Source organism: Bombus affinis, chromosome 1 (genome assembly GCF_024516045.1).
Source record: "Bombus affinis isolate iyBomAffi1 chromosome 1, iyBomAffi1.2, whole genome shotgun sequence".
NCBI lineage: Eukaryota > Metazoa > Arthropoda > Insecta > Hymenoptera > Apidae > Bombus > Bombus affinis.
Genome location: NC_066344.1, coordinates 17,024,534 through 17,045,380, shown reverse-complemented (window position 1 = coordinate 17,045,380; position 20,847 = coordinate 17,024,534). Strand labels below are relative to the sequence as shown.

Sequence of the window (20,847 nt, the reverse complement as noted above, 5' to 3'; positions counted from 1 at the left end):
GCTAAGATCGATTTAAACGAAAGTAAATAAATGAAATAAAATGAAGGAAAATACAAAATATTCGAAGTTGTTATATCGAACGATGTTAAGAAGGGTTGATACGTATAATAGTAGGATTGAAAGAGGAAGAGGGAATAACAAGGTCGTCTTGAGAACACCTGGCGCGTGGTTATTGGGGCCTAAAACCCTAGAAATTCGCCTAATACATACCGTATTGGCTTCCTTATATAAAGCTTCCGCTTTTCACTATCAAGGTCCACAGTTCGAGGAGAAGCTGTTGAAGAACGATCTTCGCCCCCGTAACGAGAGCCTCACACTGACGTTCCGTCATTTTTCTGCGCGTCCGCGTCGTTCCTTGTCGCGTACCATAGTTCAGTGACGACTAAGAGAGCGATCAAAAAGAGAGGAAGAAAGAAATCGTTCACGTTGCAAGATTTTACGGTGTATTCGGTACGAGTGTTTAATATTCTGTAATTATTGCGAGCTAAATCTAAAATTACGAAGATATAGAAGAAGGGAATTGAAGATATTGAAAGAGGAAATAGGACAAAGATGAAGAGATGTAACGTAATGAAACATTGAAAGATTAGAATACAACGTAACGAGAGATTTCAAAGTAGCAAAGGGAAGGAAAGTGGAAAAAGAAGGACAGAGGGAAGAAGAGAAGAGATACGAGAGGATTTAGAATGGGGAAGATGCGAGCTTTGCTGATGATAATCGGCATTATCTACGCGTGTACCTGTGGCGGGCGTACGGAATGTGGAAATCACGCGCAGATTTCGCTGTTGACAAGCATCCACGATGATGCGTCCTGCAGGAAGCTATCCGCCAGAGGTGTACTGCTGTACGAAGCGGCGAAGCTACTCGCAGAGATTCACAATAACAAGACAGCTGGCTACGATATCGGTAAACGAGAGAAATATTATTTCGACGTTGGACTTTCACGATGATTAAACCGATTATATGTTTGTGATCTTGTTTTTTTATCGTCACGGGGTAATAAGCAGGGACAGAAGAAGATGCTGAACGAAGAAACAAAAGGATATAAGAAAAGAAATAGCGTAAAGGAGAAAAAAGAAACGATGTCAAGGAAACATTCCTGATACTTATCCGAGCAGAATAGATTAGATATATATCGTATAATATATATCGTATAATAGCTTGGCTGTCTCCGGTGTTGGGTAATATCGTTTCGAATGAATTGTTTCACAGGTTTTTGACTTTCCATTCTTTAGTTTTGCTCGGAGCGATTGTAGTCATAGAGAACGGAGATTTCCTTTTATCTTTTGCGTGGAACGTTATCCAGTCTCCTTGGACGTTTAACAGATAACGAATATTCAAGCGAATGGAGTCCAAAACAGAGAAACTCCGACTTTGCAGGACTAATGATCGCTCAATTTTTAGGTTGACAAAATTCTGTGAAAATTCAACGTATCGTTAACGTTAGTTCAATTCTATCGAGGAGAATGAATTCCAAAGCATACGGGTTCCAATTTTTAAAAGTTAAGCGCATATTTCCTAATTTAATTTTTCATGGAACTTTATGTGGAAACTTAATACAATCGGTCGCGTTACAGTGAGCAAAATTGTAAGACTAAAGCCTGAAACCCTTAGAATGCCCTCTGGATATAGAAATGTCGAATTTCTAGAATTAAACATCTCATTAATATAAATAACTTAATGCCTCGGTTGGATGGTCTTCTATAAAAGCTTAACGCGATTAGGTTTAACATCTTAAAGCGAACAAGGCCGAAATCTCGAAATTCCAGCATTAAATCCTAAACGTTAAATCAGAAAGTTCGGAAACTTCGGTTTCCCCATATTTACCCTTCAAGACATTCCCTAACTTTATTTTTCAAACGAATAACATTCTATGATAGCTTAACGCGATTAGGCTTAACGTGCTAAAGCGAACAGAGACCAACTCCAATTGAAATCCAATCTCCAAATCCTAAAACCTGGAATCTGAAAGTCTGACAACTTCTATCCGCAAACGTAACCCCCCCCCCCCCCATTTTAATTAAGATCATTCCTTAACTTAATTTCTCAATCGAATAACGTCGAGTGAAAGCTCAACGAAATGAAATCGTGTTAAGGTGAATAACTGAAGCATGGCTTCTACTATTTTGCAGAAGTGACTGTTGTGGACACGTGCGGTAGCATAACCGGCGCTCTGAAAGCAGCGATGAAGGCTCTCGTGGGGGCAGACACGAGCTGTTTGCAACCGCCCTACTACTTAGGTAAACGCAACAACTTGGAACATCGATCATGAGATTTTCCTAGTTGATACTTAGCCAAAGAAGGATGTTTCGTACGACGTGTCACGATCCCCCCGTTTCCATTGCTGCAATCCCCTTCTGTTTGCGCTGTTTCAAGCGCACACATAGCTCGTCGCTCGGTTAGTCGTAAAATCGTGAAGCCGAGATCGAAGAATTTACGATCGTGACTCGAATACCTGTGTTTTATCACCAATAACGTTTCGCATTCCTTCTTTTTCTTTTTTCTTTTTTTCAATCTTTTCTTTCAATCGTATTAACGTTGTAAACAACTACGTCTAGAGATCCTCGCATTTGTCCTTTTATTCGATCATTTGTTTGCAAAAACAGAGCATACTTTATGATCGTCGAATTTCTTCAGCAATTGACTAAGAAGTTTAAATTTATCATTCTTATGTCATCGTGTTTATAAAAGATACGTTGTTCTTTCGTGTTTTCAAAAGCTATAAGTTATAGTGGTTTTTAAGATGCCATTAAAATTCCTAACTGAAACGGTCGTAAAGAAATCGCTTATTTTCATCATAAATGCATATAAAATTGAATTTTTAAAAAATAACTGTACATAGAAATACAGCTGCGCAGGCAATTCTATTGCGTTGGCGACTAAGTGATTGCGGATTTTGTCAATACCACCTAATGACAAAATTCGCAATCACTTAGTTGCCAACCCAATACTTCGTTCTAAGTTGTGTTACTTTGTTGAGTAGGAATTATCGGGCCAGACACTGTGACAAATGCGGAAGCCGTACACAAGATAACGTCAGTGCTGAAAGTGCCGCACATCGTGAGACGAGAATCGAATTCTCCGTACCTTCATCATTTAATGAAGGAATCCGATTCTTATCTAGTCCAGGTGACTAATTGCTTATTATAATAACCTTCGCATAACGAGATTAATTGATACAATGACGTCCATGATCATTACAACACGTACATCCTATCTTTTTCAATAAAGATAAAAATATTAAACCATTACATTAATTGCAAATTAAAATATCTGATGATGCGTAACGATTATTGATGTTGCGTCACGTAATCTACACTACATTCCATGCATCTTTGCGATGCTAAACTATAAATATCAGCTGGATCCAGGGTCGTTCGCAGCGTTCTTTTCCATGCGAATTAATTCCAGCTAAATGACATTTAGGAAATGTTTCAAGTTTCTTCGTAAAATCAAGATACAGTATTCTTAATGAAGTAGAAACGTAGCTAGTTCGCTTTCGAAAACGTGGCTAGTAATAAATAATAGTAAGCTGGGGTCATGTAAATGTTAATTCACGCCACTTGCTCTATATATATATATATACAAAATACATATATATATAAATATTACACCATTACATATTTATATATGTAGTATCTTACTACTTTTTCCTTTTTTTCTATACGTGGGGAAATCCTCATGAACACCCCCCTCCCGCTCTATGGAAGCGGTGGGGTAGTGTCGAATTATACCGACTAAAACCCCACGGTGGACCGCCCGACGCTCAGCTGGGATGCCCCGGGATCTCTTTCGAATTACTGCCGAAGCAAAGTATCTTACTACTACAATTAGTTTATTTGCAATAAATGGATTAAACAGATGTTGATTAAACAGGAAACGATGGTTATTTAACGTGGACTAATCACAATAAAGTATTATAATTAAGACAACTAAATAATTGATTTGCAACTCTCTCTCTACAACGCTAGCAACACTATCTCGACGACGCAATTCGCACTCTTTGGCTTCTCAACTCATACTGTCGTTAATTCGTTTATGTCCCTTAGCAACCCCTTGTCTTTTGCCTTAGCCCTACCACGTAGCTGACACACCCCAGGCCCCTCGTCCACGATACTATATATATATATATGTAATGGTGTAATATTTTTGGAAATCAGGCGATCGATTCGTGAAACTTAAGAATCGATTTTCTAAGTCTTCTTCCGTATCTCCTCAAAACACTCCGCTTCCAGTTCCTTTTCTCTTTCTCCTTCTAACTCTTAATTTGCTCTACTTCTTCTTTGTTCAATCTTCGCTTCTCGAAATCCTGTTTTATTCTCTGTATTAAACGCCCGTCCTTCTTTATTTATATCGTTCGACCAACTCCCAGTAAACACAGGGAAAGTCAAACCGTCGGTTGGCGTTCTAAATCCTATAGAATTTACATATATATTATATATTATACACGCATAATTGCAAATTCAACGACGCGAAAATAAAATTGCGGTTACGTGTTACTTAATGCTATTCGCGAACACGTGCTTTCTAATCGTTATTTCTCGCAAATTTCATACGAATCTTATGAAATAACGGAGATTTAAATAGAATAAATGCGAAAAGTATTGGAATTTCGAATTATTGAATCATCGAATTATTGAGAAGTGGCAAAGTATTCTCGTAATTCTTTCAAATCATAATCTGTGGCAAATTAATGAAAGCAGATGGATCATTGTAAAGGAATTTCGGATCATCGCTGACCAGACACGATTTTCTGTTTCAGGGCACCTTGAAGGTCGTGGAAGAACTGAAGTGGAAGTCGTTCACGTTGGTGGTGAACGCGGATGAAGACGGCGAGGATGATGCTCAAAACATTGCGAAAAAACTGACAATAGCAGCCATTAGAAAGGGTCTGTGCGTTTTGATCGATGACGGCGATCAAGACGGTGAGATTGCTAATTTATTGAGTTTATCAGGACAGGATTATCGCTATATGAAATTAAATCAGAATAATTGCGATATAATTGAATGGTAGAATTGGGAAATCGATAATAACAGATAATAGTATGCAGCATCTATTCTATTACAGTGTTCTAAATGTTCCAGAATGTAACAATCCGAAAATTCAGAAATTCAAAAATTATATAACGGGGAAACAGAATAGGAAATGGTGCTGCCCATCAATCTCGATGATCCTTAAATATACTGCCAAAGTCATCATCGCGAACAATTTTTCCACATTTTTAATATGCGCTACTGTCGCTCAGTCTTAGATGTTTCATTTAGTCTTAGACTGCACTCTTTATATAGGTCACGCTAAATTTATCCTATCGATATTAATTACATTTCATATAAATAAAAAATAGATAAATCAATAAGCTATAGTTTGGCTGGGATTAATATCCTTTATACGTACTACCAAACATATTTTTGTGTATGACTTACATGCTAAGACGTGTTTATCACTAGGTTACGTGTGGGGGACATGTATACACACGTATCTGCTGACTCTAATTATTAACATGTACGTGACGTGTTCTGCTGAAAGACAAGACGTACGAAACAGCATTACGTTGGTTATATCGCAGAATTTCTATTTCGTCGCTGATATCATTTTGACGATCGAATAACTGCATTTCCCGATATAACGACAGAGATGTTTCTGGTGAGATAATATTAATTATAACACGAAGCAACGAATCTACTAATTATAAATTGGAATATATCTATTTATTACCAATTAGCTTTGATTCAAATGAAAATTCTAAGAAATGCATAGTATTAAAAGTACATAACTAAGGCCACGATGGTAATACGCGTAGGAAAAGATTGTTCAGCACGATCACCTTAACAACATATTTTAAGGCTATCGAGATCGGTGGAGAGCATCCTTTTGTAAATAATCGCTACATTTTAACGTGTCCACCTCTGATAATTCACAAGTTAAGAAATTCGAAAGTTTGAATATGCGACAGACTTGACCTCGCACATCGTGCATATTGGAACGCCGCAAGACGAATTCTTCGGCAAACCGGTGAACGCGACCGTTCTGGTCGTCAGCGAAGGGCGCCTCGAAGGACACCTGAAGCACGTCAACTCGACAAACGCTATACTGCTTCTAGAAGACTCCAGGTAATGAAACGTGCCTCTACCTCCCCCTGCGCACTGATTCAAACCTATTTTCAATTCAAGTCATCTATGACCTTCGAGTTTATTATAACTCTCAACTAACCTTCTCTCTCTACTTTGAAAAGATCCGGAACACATCCTCGAGAATCTTAGGATTTGTTATGCGCCATTCCTCTACTTCACATAGACTTCGACAATTAAATTATTATACTGCTCGTTAATCAGATTCCGCCACAAGTATGCATCTTCCATCTGATTTCCTTATCTTATTACACATGCTGCTTCTCGAAACAATTTAATACAAGCTTTTTTTCGCATAGTATACACAGTCGATCGCAATGCTCTATGAGCAGAGGGTTTCATGATTGTTCACCAAGAATTACTTAATCTAAGATCTCTGAATGGGCTTGGATTTGTCGTCGATTTAAGTTCGCCATATGAAATCATCAATGATCAAACAAACAGTTCTTTTCGCATATTCTTGCATCGACCAATCTTAACGCGCCATTTCGTTATTATTTTCGGCACTGTGCTTATAAATCTAAATATTTCCTTCTTGATACTCTAACTCGTATTTGTCTTCTAGCTAATAGTTTTTCGGACCGCGTAGACTTCTTCTCTTCGTTACCTTGAATCTAAATTTACTGTTCTTCAATTATGTCTTTTAATCTATATTGTATAAAATTTTGATTTTTGACCTTTTTCTCTTTTCTGTTTTTGTAAGTTGCTATATCCGATAAATACACGTCGTTGTAAATGCATTCTAATGGGCACACCTTCTTATAAATAAATAAATAAATAAATAAATAGTAATTAAGATTGTATCGAAAGCTGACTAATCACTGATGCTATTAAATCGTTAATTAAAAACTTTAATATATCAGATCTAATGCCAAATAATTTTCCGAGTATTACGTATTACTCTTAAAACTCCGAAATATCTTAATCGTTACTTTGATAAATCCGATTACAGAGGAAACGAAAGGAACATAATTTTCTGTCTAACAATTACAATCGAAACCAATGAAACCATTCCGCCAATTTACAATCGTCGAAAACAATTGAGTGTATTTATAGAACTTGATTATCAATTAGTGATTCACGTTGCCAACACATTGGAAGACAAATTAAACTGGAATTGAAGATCCGTTCTTCTACACAATGCATAATTCATTTGACATAACGGGAAATCGTTTCTACTTGAAATTCGATTACACAATTTTATTGTGAATAGCTTAACGCCCATCAACTCGTACTTTCAGTTGCCCAAAAGCTGTTTGCTGTAAACGTCGCTTTAAATCCTCGTTCAATTCGCATATTTACAAAGAGAAATCACGTTCGTTCTCCACGCTGAACGTTACAATGTGCACCACAATCATTAGACTTTCCACGCGTCATTTGTTCGACTGGACCTTCATCGACTCTCTGATTCATCCAACCGACGCGACATGACAATTCATCAGAATTCCATGTCTAGCGATGTCTGATATCTAGCATCTATGAAAAAAATGTAAGAAAACCAAGTTTCCAATTTGAGAAAAATTTGTTTCTTAATTTTTGAAATTTCGGAGCGCAGAAAATTCTATCGATCTAAAAATTAAATTTTACGATTTTACATAAATTCTATCTCTCCTCAGGCACACGTAGATTATATTAACCGCATAATTTGCAAAAGTTGAAATGGTCAAACACTTATTTTTCAAATCTTCAAATATAAAGAAATCTACTCACACTATAAAATAAATTAATTCATAAATTTCCCTTCTACGATCGTCTTAATCGCATAAATTATTCAAAACCAAATTTTACGAATCCACTTTGACAAAAATAGAAACGTTCGTCGACCCTAGAAATTAATTTAATCTATATGGCTTTTGCGATCTTCCAGAGTATCGACCGCGTCAATTGTCTAACTCAGAAATGTCGAAGTTGCATAAGTTCAAACCGAGAATTACCAATCGTATCGATCTATCACAGCTTATCTCTCACTCACGATCATTCGTGAGCAAACGGTAGTCATGCTGACCTATTGTTGCGTAATACTCCGCCTATTAATACAATAGCATATTTTTTCTCTCTTTCTCTCCCTTTCTCTCCTCTCCAGGTGTCATCACAACAATGGAAATCCTGCGTCGACGTCTGACTCATACAAACGCACGTAACAAAAAGCTTCAGCAGATCGCGTGCCGATTGTGCAAACTTCATACGAGTTTACTGTTAAGCATAATTAATGCGATCGTAAATATCGTGTACGTAACCAGTCGCTGGATTCAGGAAGAAAAAGGCGAGGCAAAAAATTAATTACCGAACGGATCGAACTTCCAACGAGTTAGTTTCCTGTTGCCACGATTACACTGATTCTTTTTCTTTTCTTTCTCTTTTTTTCTTTTATTGTGAAAATTGAAAATGCATGTTCATCCAGCAGGGACCAACGTTGCGTTAATGCACCAATTCATTTGCAGTTTTGTTTAATCAAACTGCATCACCGAATTCTGTTTCTTAACATTCTAATTACGATAGAGAATTGCAAGAATTCGTTTAATATTCTTTTCGTTACGATTTCACACGCTTACATTTATTAGTTGTATTCGCATGTTGAACAGTATATGTAAAAATGCATATTACTGTGTTATCCATATTAATCAGATTTATCACGATAATTCATCTATTATATAATAATTTTTAATACAGCTGTTAAGGCATAACGCAGCAACTATCTAATATATAATATAGCAATAACTAAAACATAATAAAGCAACTATCACACGTTTTTACAGTATGCATTAGAACATTAGTGAAGTTAACCGAGATGAGATTAAAAAATACACGTGTAATAGTTTCTTATTTTTTAAAAATTATTCACGTATTATAGTTTCAGTACGTATAATCTGTTATCTCGCGATAAAGCATCAGTGTTGGCGCTAGGTTTCGAACGGACGAGGAAACAATTTTTAGGAAACGAAGCAACAAATTAAAAATTAACATATAATAAAAATAAATATAAAAATTGTTTTTCGATCGAATGAATTACGCTTATGTTAGCACGCTATTCGACAGATTGTGTCACCGAGACGCACTTTATATTCAATGTATCGTCATTATAGCGGCAATCTGTTATTCATGGAAATAAGCCTAATCGTGCAATTAGCCTTTGCATATAATATCAGGATAATAGATAGCGGTTAATAGAAATATAAATACAAGCAAACATTAGCACGCGACCACACCGAGTTCATTAGCACCTACCTATCTGACGTTCTGTCACCTAATTAGTGACTGTCATAATTCTACCGCTATATTCTATTATTACTCAAACGTCGTTCTGATCGATTGTATTTTATATTTGCATTTTATTTCTCTTTAATTTGTTTTCAACCGATTTATCGTATATATTTAATGTGTCTTTAATAGCAATTAAATTCTGCCACCCATTTTATTTTCTTATATATATATATATATGAAATAATAATATATAATAATAATATATATGAAATAATATATATATTAAATATATATATTATTATATATATATAATTAAGTTTGTAATTATAATTTCATATAATTTCTTGAATATAATATAAGATATATAAAGTAATATTGAGGCAAGATATAATTGAAAAATGAAGGGGAGTTGTTTTTTAGTCAAAGACGGATTGTCAAGGACGTGATGTAATTGCTTATATATATGTTTTTACTGGAAGTCATGGAAATTACACGATAATACAGATATTAGAAATAACAATGACTATATATACGTGAGGTGCTGCATTCAATTTTCATAGATTTAATCTAAATAATGCAACCATAAAAAAGACGGGATATTCCACGAAGATCTTCCAGAACACGAAGTCTGATTTATGCTGGTAACCAAGGACATATAATCGTAATTGAATAATCTTATTCTCATTTTCGTTATTAAGATCGTTATATGTTAAATTAGCGTTTCCGTAATTTAATCATTGCTATTAATCACTCGCTCATACCTGTCAGAAACTCCTACAAAAAAAGAAATTTAATTCGATTCTGGAAATACACATAAGTATACTTTATATGATTACATCTTAAAATGCATAATAAAAATTCTAAGAAATATACAATTCTATTAAACACGAACTATTAAACAAAAGTCTCTGTACGTAGCAAATCAAATGTACCAAATATCCAAACAGGGCTTCATTTATACATTTGAATCCCTATTTTAAAATGTGGCCTCATAAAAATAATAAATAAATAACTAATCATAATAATAATAAATAAAAGATAAGAAAATATATATACACATGTATACAGAAATATTCTATTAAGTTTCTCTCATGAAATCAGACAACTTTCATATAAACAATTTTTCAAGTAAAACAAATAAAATATTCGAAGAAACTATAATTATAAGCATTTCTTATATATGTATATTACTCTATATTTTTTATATTATATTTAAGAAATTATATGAAATTATAATTACAAACATAATTATATATATATATAAGAGATGCTTATAATTACAATTGCTTCGAATTTTGTATTTGTTAAACAGATAATAACAGTGTAAATATATATTGAACATATCTATATCTAAATCTATATAATATATTAACCTACTATATTTAAATCTATATATTGGGTTGAGCAATATATTCGTTCACATTTCACTGGTGAGTTTTTGTAGCCTTCAGAAGAATGCTATAAAAACATTCGAAGAATGTAAAGATATAAAATATACGTCTCTGAATTTTTTAATGGTAGATATATGTAGGTCAATAAAGAAATAATAACACTAAAGAGGACTCGGTAGATCTTATGTGAAAATTATAGTAACATGCTCTTTTAGGAACTCGTGAGTGAACTTATTACTCAAGCTAACAGTACGTACTATAATACATAATTGTATGTATTATAATATACGTATACGTAGATTTTATATGAAAATACATAAAAATATATGGTAGAAAAATTCCGTGAACTTTTCTTTGCTTTTTAGGAACGAATTCCCAGGATTAGAAGCAAGGGTAGAGAAGTCGAAATGGTGGTCGAGCAAAGATAGCGGGAAGTACGACTCGGAGGAACTGAGGGAAGTTAGATGGCTTGAGGACGCGATAAAGGTGTATGCGAAAGCGTTAGACACGCTGTGGTGAGCATGACCATTTGATTACTCGTTAATCGTCTGTTCCCGCGAAAAAATTGCAAAATACACAGTCACCCATGGCATAAATTCGCAGCATCTAACTATGTAAGAAGCAAAAAGCCAGCCAAGATAATCAAAATATGCTTATACTTACATCTTCAACAGTGGAAACGTCGTTATGTCGTACCTGTTATTTACGATTATTAATTTACGTCACGTATGTATGTATGAACGGCAATGATCAATAAATGATACATATTATTTACAATTAAAATATTCAATATTACTTAGGATTTTCTTTGTGAGAAATTATCTGCTATAACATTGTCTATAGAGATTAATACAATATAGCTGATTCAAAATTGATGAGACACCAATAGTAATTTCTTTTATTTCGATAGATCTTTGACGAAAAACAACATAACATTCTCATCTAATTTAATATTATGAGATACCTGATGATCCCACATGTTTCGTCAGTAGTATACAACATATAACATATTAATAATATATAACATATAACAACATATAACATATTCATAATAACATTGGTATAAGCATTCTAATCTAAAACTCGTATTTAAATCTTTCGCTATATTTAGAGCCAAATTAAAGTATCAGAGTTTGATCTTAATGTCGAACTTAATCCATAAGGTATTAATCGTTACCATCAATTTGCTCATTTTACAGAGCAATTTTCATGCAATGCAAATTGGTATAAATTAAGATCAGTTTGATAATCTTGAAACAAGATTCAAGCGTTAGGTAGCTTGTCAAAGTTTATTTTGTCATTCTTTTCATTCTCCTGTAAAAACATGATCTATCGTACATGGAACAACGTGTAATTAGATTAATTAATTGGCAGGATAATAATCGAGTTTGATAGAATCAAGCGTTAATTAGCGAAATCTCAACGACGTGCTACGAATACCACGACAGAAATTATTTCCGTTCGTTATACGGAGATCTATCGACGTCTATTTATAATTAATTAATAATAAATTATATATATTAATAAATTAATTATAATAATTTTTTACTATAATTGCCACATTGAAAGATTAACATTCCAAACCTATCTGTTTTCATTTTGCATCGATAATATCTCAAAAGCGATTTAACCTGAACGCTTTGTCGAGATAAAAATTGAATGAACCGTTTGACTCGCTTGTAGCAAGAAGAAGAAGTGCAAGAGCCAGGTGAACGCCGTCGACTGGAACAACGTTGTGTCAAACGTAATCGCGGGTCACGCGAAGGAATCGCAATCAAGCGCTGCTTCTCTCGAGCTGTCGATGAAAGTAAAGGCCTCGGATCTACAGACAATAGGCACGATCGTCGTCGGCAAGAACAAGGTGAAATTACATTGGGGCGACGACGATGACAACGATGGCGACAAAGACGACGATGATGAAAAGGATGATGATAAGGATGACGATAACGAGGATGATGAGGATGTAATGCCTAAAGCGTTCAGGAAGTTGATCAGTAAGGAAAAAGGGACGAAGACTGGTTGTGCTACCACACCGAAGGAGATCAAGATGTTGCACGAGAACGACGACGAGACTGCTCAGGTTCTCGTTTCTGAGATAGATAACACCGAGTGGTGGACCATGGTTAGTCATTTGTTCAGTTATTAACCTACATCAGTTGTTCTGCAATTCTCATTTAGGGTTTCATTATTTGTGCAGTCGTTGTTCAAATTTTTCACACTTGGCAGATGACTGTGCATGTTATTGAGTCAAGCCTCGTTCAGATCAGTCAAGTAACTTGAATTTGACTAATCTAAATTGAGTTTTATTTACTTGAATACAAGTGGCTTGTTACTTTGAAGTTATTCCGACCTAAGTAATTCCAAATAGACACGTAATAGAAAATGGATACCTAAAATGGCACATGTCTATCGTCGACCTAATATACAGCCTTGTATACAACTTATTGTAGATAATTAAATTGCAAGTTTCCCTAATGAGAAATCAGACACAAATTATGGGATATCGTAGAATAATATTCCGATAGATTGTGATAATTAAAATAAAAGAATGAAATTGTTATTGATTATATGATATAACGATATAGGTTGGCACGGTAAGCGGCGTCGGTGTGGCCATGTTCGTGGTCGGGATCCTAGCCGTTTACGTGGTCTACACAAATATTCGTGGTCCAGTGGCACCGAAAAACGCTCGTATCGAAAGAGACACTAGTCTGAGAAGAGTTGGTAGCGATAGGGAACCACCTGTCCGTACCCAAAGACATCAACGTACGTTGCAGAGGAGGGACAGTAACAGAAGCACCATTTCAGAGAAAAGCGTCTGACGGGATTTTTCGATGGCAGGCAATCTCAAAAACTAAAGCTAGTCACACACTTAAACGAATCGAATATTTCGGTAACGCGGTATCTTTTTAGTTTTGATTGATCTTGAGTCGCCTCTAATCGCTTTGAATCGGATTGAATTATTTTAGAAATGATTTACAGTGCTGCGAGTGACGATAGACTCAAACACATTGTTCATCCTTTCTTCGTTATTTCTTCAATGTCTGCAAGAAACCACTGATCATGTCTGGATATGTTCAATGAAATTGTTTTTCTAACAGATCGATCGAACGCTATAGAATATGAAGAGTCGTCTCACGACGAAATTTCATAACCGAAATAGCAAACAAGGAGACAATTTTTCAACAATACAATGCTCCCATTTATACAGCCACCGCTACAAAAAATTGTTTCCCAGATTTTGGAATTATTACCATGGCCAGCATTGAGTCTTGATCTGAACCCTATCGAGAACCTGTGGGGAACTCTAACAAGTATGGCCGGTTATTCAAAACGAAGCTTTAAATAGGTTTGTGGAGGTTTATCAGGTCAAGGATAGTGCGAAATGACGAAAGCAATTATTGCTGTCACAGCTTGTTATATGTATTTCTGGTCCTTAAATAGCTCTACGTACACAATATACAATTTGCGGAGATACCCGTTAGTGCTGATGATTTTTGTGTATATTCGCTCGATATTGTATTACATTCTGCCGGCCGCGAACGTGTCTGTTTATTTATATTGGTCGAAGGAGAGTCGGAAAAATTTGAATTTGTTCTGACCCGACGGTTGCCCGTAGCGGCGACATTGTTCTGCCCGGAGTTTACGTTACTCGTATTCTAACGGTCTTGATGCTCCGGGACAGAACAATAACATGATTTGATTTGTCCTCTAAATCATGCGCCGCTACAGGTTAATGGATAACAGAAGTAATAGAAAATAAAGACAAATCCACTAAATATTGAATGAGAACGTAACAAAGTTAACATCAAGTTTATATTTTTTCATAGTCGAAAACGTGATTTTAAGAGAAAGTTTAATTTTCTACAGATTTCTAAAGAAGACAAATTTTACATGTCGTATGTCCAGTTTTATATGACAATATGAAATTATATAAAAAAACTTTGTCAATTTTTGTTTTAATATTATGAAAAATCTAAAAATGGGCTTGAGCTTATAATTATTCGCGGCACTGTACGTTAACGCAGTTAACATATTTAGTATGATGTCGATATGTGTATCAAAGTGGAAGAAACTCTTTAGTAACGATGTCGATGCGTGTGGACAGTACTTTTTTTTTATTTCTCAGAAATCTGACGTGTGTTGTAGCCACTTTTTAAGGAAAACCAAGTGAAAAAAGTTGTTTTTAGTATTCTTCAATGCGGAATATAGGAATCGACTTCGTAAATCGAAATATTCTCCGTTTAACGTGTTAAGGTAGGTTTAGGATTAACAAGCTCGTCTCGATTTTTCTTGATTTGAAATGATTTGTTCGATTAAATCGATGTTAGACTGACTTGTTCGATCGAATTTCGATTGATTCTCTATTCGATTGATTTGTTTGAGATTCGGAATGGTTTGACAACAGTCGTCATTTCCATTTGCAATCGATGCAAACCAACTTAAACTCGCTTCACTCAGTTCAAATACATTTAAATCGGTCCGAATTCGTTCGAATCGACCAAAATGCCTTCAATTTCCGATCTAGTCACTTTCAATTTAGTTTCACTCGTTGGAAAAAGATTCAATTTCGATTGGAACAAGTGTACGACTGGCTGGTCCTCTATTCAACCTAGCGCGTCATATTTCGCGGAAACTTTCAACAAGCAACCTCAATCTCCATCGAATCGATGGAAAACCTCAAATATCAGCAAAATGTCAACAAGTTGCCTGTTTGCTTTTACCTTCTTATCTCTCTCTCCCTCTCTCTCTCTTTCTCTCTCTCTCTTTCTCTCTCTTTATTTCGAAAGAAAATTGGAATGAGTACACACTGAGAATACTTTCTTACAAAAGAATAGTTTATCCTTTAATCCTCTCACTGCAGAATTATTGGAAATTGTTGAAAAATCGCTATGTTGGCATATATAGAAACGAGTTTAAACCACTATTTGGTGTCTTTAAACTAACTTTAAAAAAAAAAGAGAAAAAACGAGAAAAAGCTAAAAAAAATATTAGACGAAAATGTTAAAAATATTAATTGACAAATAATATCAACCAGAAACTAAACTTTAGTTACTAGGCTCTAGTTACTAAACCTTAGTTACTAGGCTCTAGTCACTAGACTCTAGTTACTCGATTGCTCATTAACACGTTCACTGCGGTATAGGACATATAGGACCCGTAACGAACTTTCCTTCTGGGTAGTCCCTTTTTCATTAAACTTTTCCTATTTGCGTAACTACTATTTCCTTCATTTTTCAACGTTTATCAACGATACAAAAATTAACCGAGTCTCCGCAGAGTAAAGTAACATAATATTGTTGTAAATCATAAATCATCCAATTAGTGCGAAAAATTTAACGATTGTAACGATTTGTTGTACGGGGCTTGTTTGTCAGGTACCGCTAAGAATGGAACAACGTTGCTCGTTATCAACAAATGGCCACTTTATTATATTATAGTATATTTCATAAATCTGTCAAATATGGGAGTGCAATACGAAACATATGTCAAAAGAGGTGCGGAATTACAAAAAAGACAGTATGGTCATTCGATCAAAATTGTTACGAGTCACCGTTGCCCCGTATCGCCAAATACGAAAGCGCATTAGGTAGCCTATTTGTCCCGTACCGCGAAATACGATAGTCTTTTAAAAAAGTGAACGCCGTAGTAAACGTGTTAAGTGTCCGGACACTTTAAATGATTTGTAGCAATAATAAACGAATATTATTAAAATATATGAATTAACGATAAACATTACCAAGAAATATTTGAATACCAAGTACCATCTTTCTCACTAGATTCGTTGTTATACGAATAAACAAATGTCAAGTAACTAGAGTATTATTATTCTTATTATAGGTATTTGAATCATCAAAATAAAGACCAGTACCATATGGTACATCTTCGATATAGGTATCAGAGAAGTATGCATGAATAAAAGGAACTATTATAGAAATAATGAATTTAATATATGTAAGTAAAAACGATTGCTCTTATTACTTATCACAAAATTGTTAAGTTTTCTCCTGAGAACTACCGACTGTTAATAAATTATTATGCTCATACGCAGCAGTTGCTTACAATTTAATAAATTTCAAACTTTGGGGAAACGATGTTTCATAGTGCTTAATAGTTCCGTTTGGATTTCACCACAGAGTCCTGTGTAAATTTACATTCACGATGGCAATATGACTTGTATGTAAACGCTCGAAAGAATATTTCAATTTTAACATCGTACGATTACGGAAATTTCTGTATAAGCAAATGAATTAAATATGTAAGAGATAATACAAGCTTAAATGGCACCTGCCGTGAGAATCGATGCAGTTACCGTTGAAGCTGAATGAAGTCGTCTCTTTAAGGAAGAAATTCCTCGAATCTTTGAAATATTTCAACGATTGTATCCTGTACTATCAAAAAATTAGAAAAGCATTAAAAAGTTCTGATAAGAAGTTCATGATCTTTTTACACTGTTCAAACATTTGAATAGAATACCACATCTTCTTTAAAACTACCTAAATTCCAACATCCCACTTCTCGTGACCAGATTGCGAATTCTTGTGTAATTTCATATCTTCATTGACGTTATTAATGAAACGGAAATTGCATAAAAATTAATTTTCCTTATTAAATGTTACAACGAGCACTTCGAATATCATTTACCTTTCTGCATATTATGTGCGCTAAAATTTTAAATTTAAGTCTATAAAAATCCACAGTGCACTCGTAGCTTTTTCGTTCTATCGAAAAAATTGGCAAAGTACCATGTCGTCTTTAAAACCATAAAAATTCCAATAATTCCTTTCCCTTTCCTCTTTCTGCGCTCTATGCGAAAATTCAAAAGGAATCGCATCTTGTGTAAAATCAAATAGATAAAAATGCCAGTGCTGTGTCTCTCGTGATTTTCCTTGAATTTTTGCAGAATTTTCTTTGCAACCATACAAAATTAGAATGAAAAATTGAATGTTGTAAAAAAATGATGAAATTCGTGGGTTGATTTAAACGCTGAATAAATGACGTGGCTTACTCGTCGTTGTTTTGATCAACGCGACCGATGATCGTCGAGTATTTTGCGTGTTACATAACTTTGATTGAACGTCTGATTGGGTCAAGTGGCGAGAACAATAGTTGATCTCTCTCCACGCTGGGCATAACCCTATTTTACAATCTTAATTTATCACATCCGCGGCAACACTCGCCCCATAGCTTTTACGTGTAAGCTTCCTCGTGCCGGAAGTGTTACTCTGATATCTTGTTTCGCAACTGATAATCTCTGCGAAGTTGAAAAGAAACGCCAAGGTCAATTTTATCGACCTCATCCTCCTCACTGCGCCGAATACTACGCACTTAGACAACGCTTCTCTTTCCCGCGTAATTATTCATGCTTGGATGCTGCACCTTTTCTTGGAAATAGTTATCGCGAATTATAGTGGAGAAAGGAATGTTGGGATATCGTGAGAACGAACGAAAATAAATTAAATTAGGACAACTTTCACACGCAACAATAATATCATCAAAAATGGCAACTTTTTGAAACTGATAAAATAAATCGATTCGTATGAAATTCTGTGTTTCATTTTTCTTGTTTCACTTTTTACCGTTTATACTATTTAAATGGCGCCTTCATTAGAGGCTGCGATTGTAAAATCGTAAGGTCTAAAAGATCAGTGGAACTGATCAACTTGAGCTTCCAACGAAATATATCTAGTGCAATAATTACAGCGTAACATTATTGGCACGTGTATTTAGTGGCAGTGTAACAACTGGTTCTTGAAGTCAAGCGAAGAAAAAGTATCATTGGTGTACATATTAATAGAACTAAAACATTCTTGCATTTTTTATCTTTCCTTTGCAACACTTTTTTCGACACGTTTCTAGTTTCTTTCCTTATTTAATATACCTATATATCAATGAATTACTATATATGTAACATCTATAATATGTATATACATATGTAGAGAGCGTGGTGCTGTTTGGAGCAGAGGTATGGAGCTGGAACATGGAAGAAAGACTGGATAAAATAAAAGAAGATATGTGAAATGGATCTTAGGTTTAGATATGACAACACGAAATTATATATTGATAGAAGAATGCAAGCTAACAGAAATCAAAGAAAAAGCATTAAAAAGAGCAGCAAGGTATAAAGAGAAAGCCTTAGAATTAAAAAAGGAACTAGTAAAGGAGTGCATAAAGGAAAGAGAGAGAAACTGAGGAAATTTCCAAGAAAGGAAAAGAACAAGAAGGAGAAAGGAGGAGCTAGAAGAGGTGAGAAATGGAGGGACACAGATGGAAGCAAGAGAAGAGCAAGAAAGGATATCAGCAGACGAAATTATAGAAGAAAGAGGAAAGAGAAAAGCAGAAGAGAGGGGGGAAAGGATAAGGGAACCCAAATATAACATCCATTACAGAAAAATTGCCAAAGAAGAGTTACCAAAGTATTTAGAAGGGAGGATGAAGTGGAATGACAGAAAAATATTAGCAAGATTCAGATGTGGACACGAGACCAAAGCAAGGGAATACTGGAAAGAAGAGGGAGAAAAAGATGCAGACTATGTAAAAGGAAAGAAGAAAACCTGAGACATGTAATGGAAGAATGTGAAATAACAGGAGGACCAAAGGACATAGAAAAACACTAAATGAGACTGGAGAAAGACTAACAGAACTAAAAGCAATAATAGAGAAGAGAAGAGCAATACAAGACGGGGAGGAACGACAAGAAGGAGGCAAAAGCCGAAAAATTGCAATAGTTTTTAGTCATTAGTTTTTAGTTTTTAGAGATAGAATAATTAAGGCAGTGCAATATAATAGAGTGGATAAGAGGGGAGGTAGATATACAAGAGGCGAAATAGGTATAAGAGATGTAAAACCGAAAGTTCGTCCAAAACCGAAAGACACGGACTAAGCAATAATAAATAAATAATAATAAAATACATACATATATATATATATATATGTCGGAGATGTAGGGACATCAGGCTTTTCTTTAGGAAAAACCCCCATACTTGGGCTCGAGGTGACATAACAGGTCGCCGAACGTAGCCACGGTCACGGGATGAACATTTTACCTAACAGAGGAAGTACCGATGTTGAGGGACACGCTGTATTAACAAACAAGCCTCGGCCAAGAGCAATGTTGGCTTTACGCGGGTCTGCCTAGTAACGGCGCTTGGAATTTTGTTGATATCCCCGATCAATATGTAATTGACAAACATGACCGTATCAGTCTTTTATTATTGCGATCACCTTGGAGAGTTTACTGATATCGTCTTGGCAGTCAGTATGAAAGTAACCCAGCGTCTGAGCTAACGTGACTGTGTGTTACAAAATATGTTCTATTGTACAAAGAGTTTTCCCGTTGACCGTGGATTTGTTATTGAACCCAAGAACATTGTCAATAGCATTCGTTAAACTTATTGTTCGTTAAACTAATTATTCGTTAAACTTTGTAAAAATTATATTTATACGTGTAAATACAATCTCTGTTGTGCAACACGATGGCTAATTCAAATGAAGAATTATCACGCGCCCAAAATTCTAACGAAAACCCGACATATATATTGTACATTATACATTATATTAATAAATATTTATAAATTAAATATTATAGATATTACATATAATGAAATTAAATACTAAATATATTATGTATAATATTTCATACAAATATCACTGAGTAGTTCAGACATTTAAACAAAATTTTCAAAGATCCTAAAGTAAGCATACAAATACTAATAGAATGAAAATTAGATAAAATCAAGCTTTGAAAATCTTGATAAGAATTTAAAAACGTAGGCGAAATAAAGCGACAATAAACTTATGTTTTTCGGATTGCTTCATTCATATACATATAACGGTATATCGATCTGGTATTTCTCTAAAGTGTACTGTATTTCTCTAGAGTGTACAAGATCGTTCACCGCCTATCGACTGGTTCATTCAACGATCAGGCAATGATCTCTGAAATCCAAGAAGTTGTGACAAGCGCAACACCAATGAATAGTATGTCGCGTGAGTGTAACAGGAAAATGTCATGCGTAGTTGCATATCTACGACGGGATTTCCTATTTCCACCAACCGCATGGGATTCCCTTAAGAGTAACAATGCGATAACTCGTAAAGCAAAATATACGGGTAGGTGATATTT

At 34.9% G+C, this 20,847-nt stretch overlaps 2 protein-coding genes across 2 annotated transcripts in view; one reads left to right on the top strand and one right to left on the bottom strand.

The window, feature by feature from the left end:
• LOC126914603 (growth hormone secretagogue receptor type 1) overlaps positions 1-3,661 on the bottom strand; it is an 86,408-nt gene extending 82,747 nt beyond the window's left edge. Inside the window, exon 1 of the mRNA XM_050718765.1 lies at positions 3,648-3,661. The gene's annotated coding sequence lies outside the window, so the exon portion shown is untranslated. The remainder of the gene's footprint in view (positions 1-3,647) is intronic.
• LOC126914545 (uncharacterized) lies at positions 244-17,155 on the top strand. The gene is made up of 8 exons (XM_050718621.1): positions 244-906; positions 2,133-2,240; positions 2,984-3,129; positions 4,763-4,925; positions 5,955-6,111; positions 11,087-11,236; positions 12,405-12,843; positions 13,307-17,155. The coding sequence occupies exons 1-8, from the start codon at positions 687-689 to the stop codon at positions 13,541-13,543; spliced, it is 1,620 nt and encodes a 539-aa protein (XP_050574578.1). The 5' UTR covers positions 244-686; the 3' UTR covers positions 13,544-17,155.
• The last annotated feature ends 3,692 nt before the right edge of the window (positions 17,156-20,847 follow it).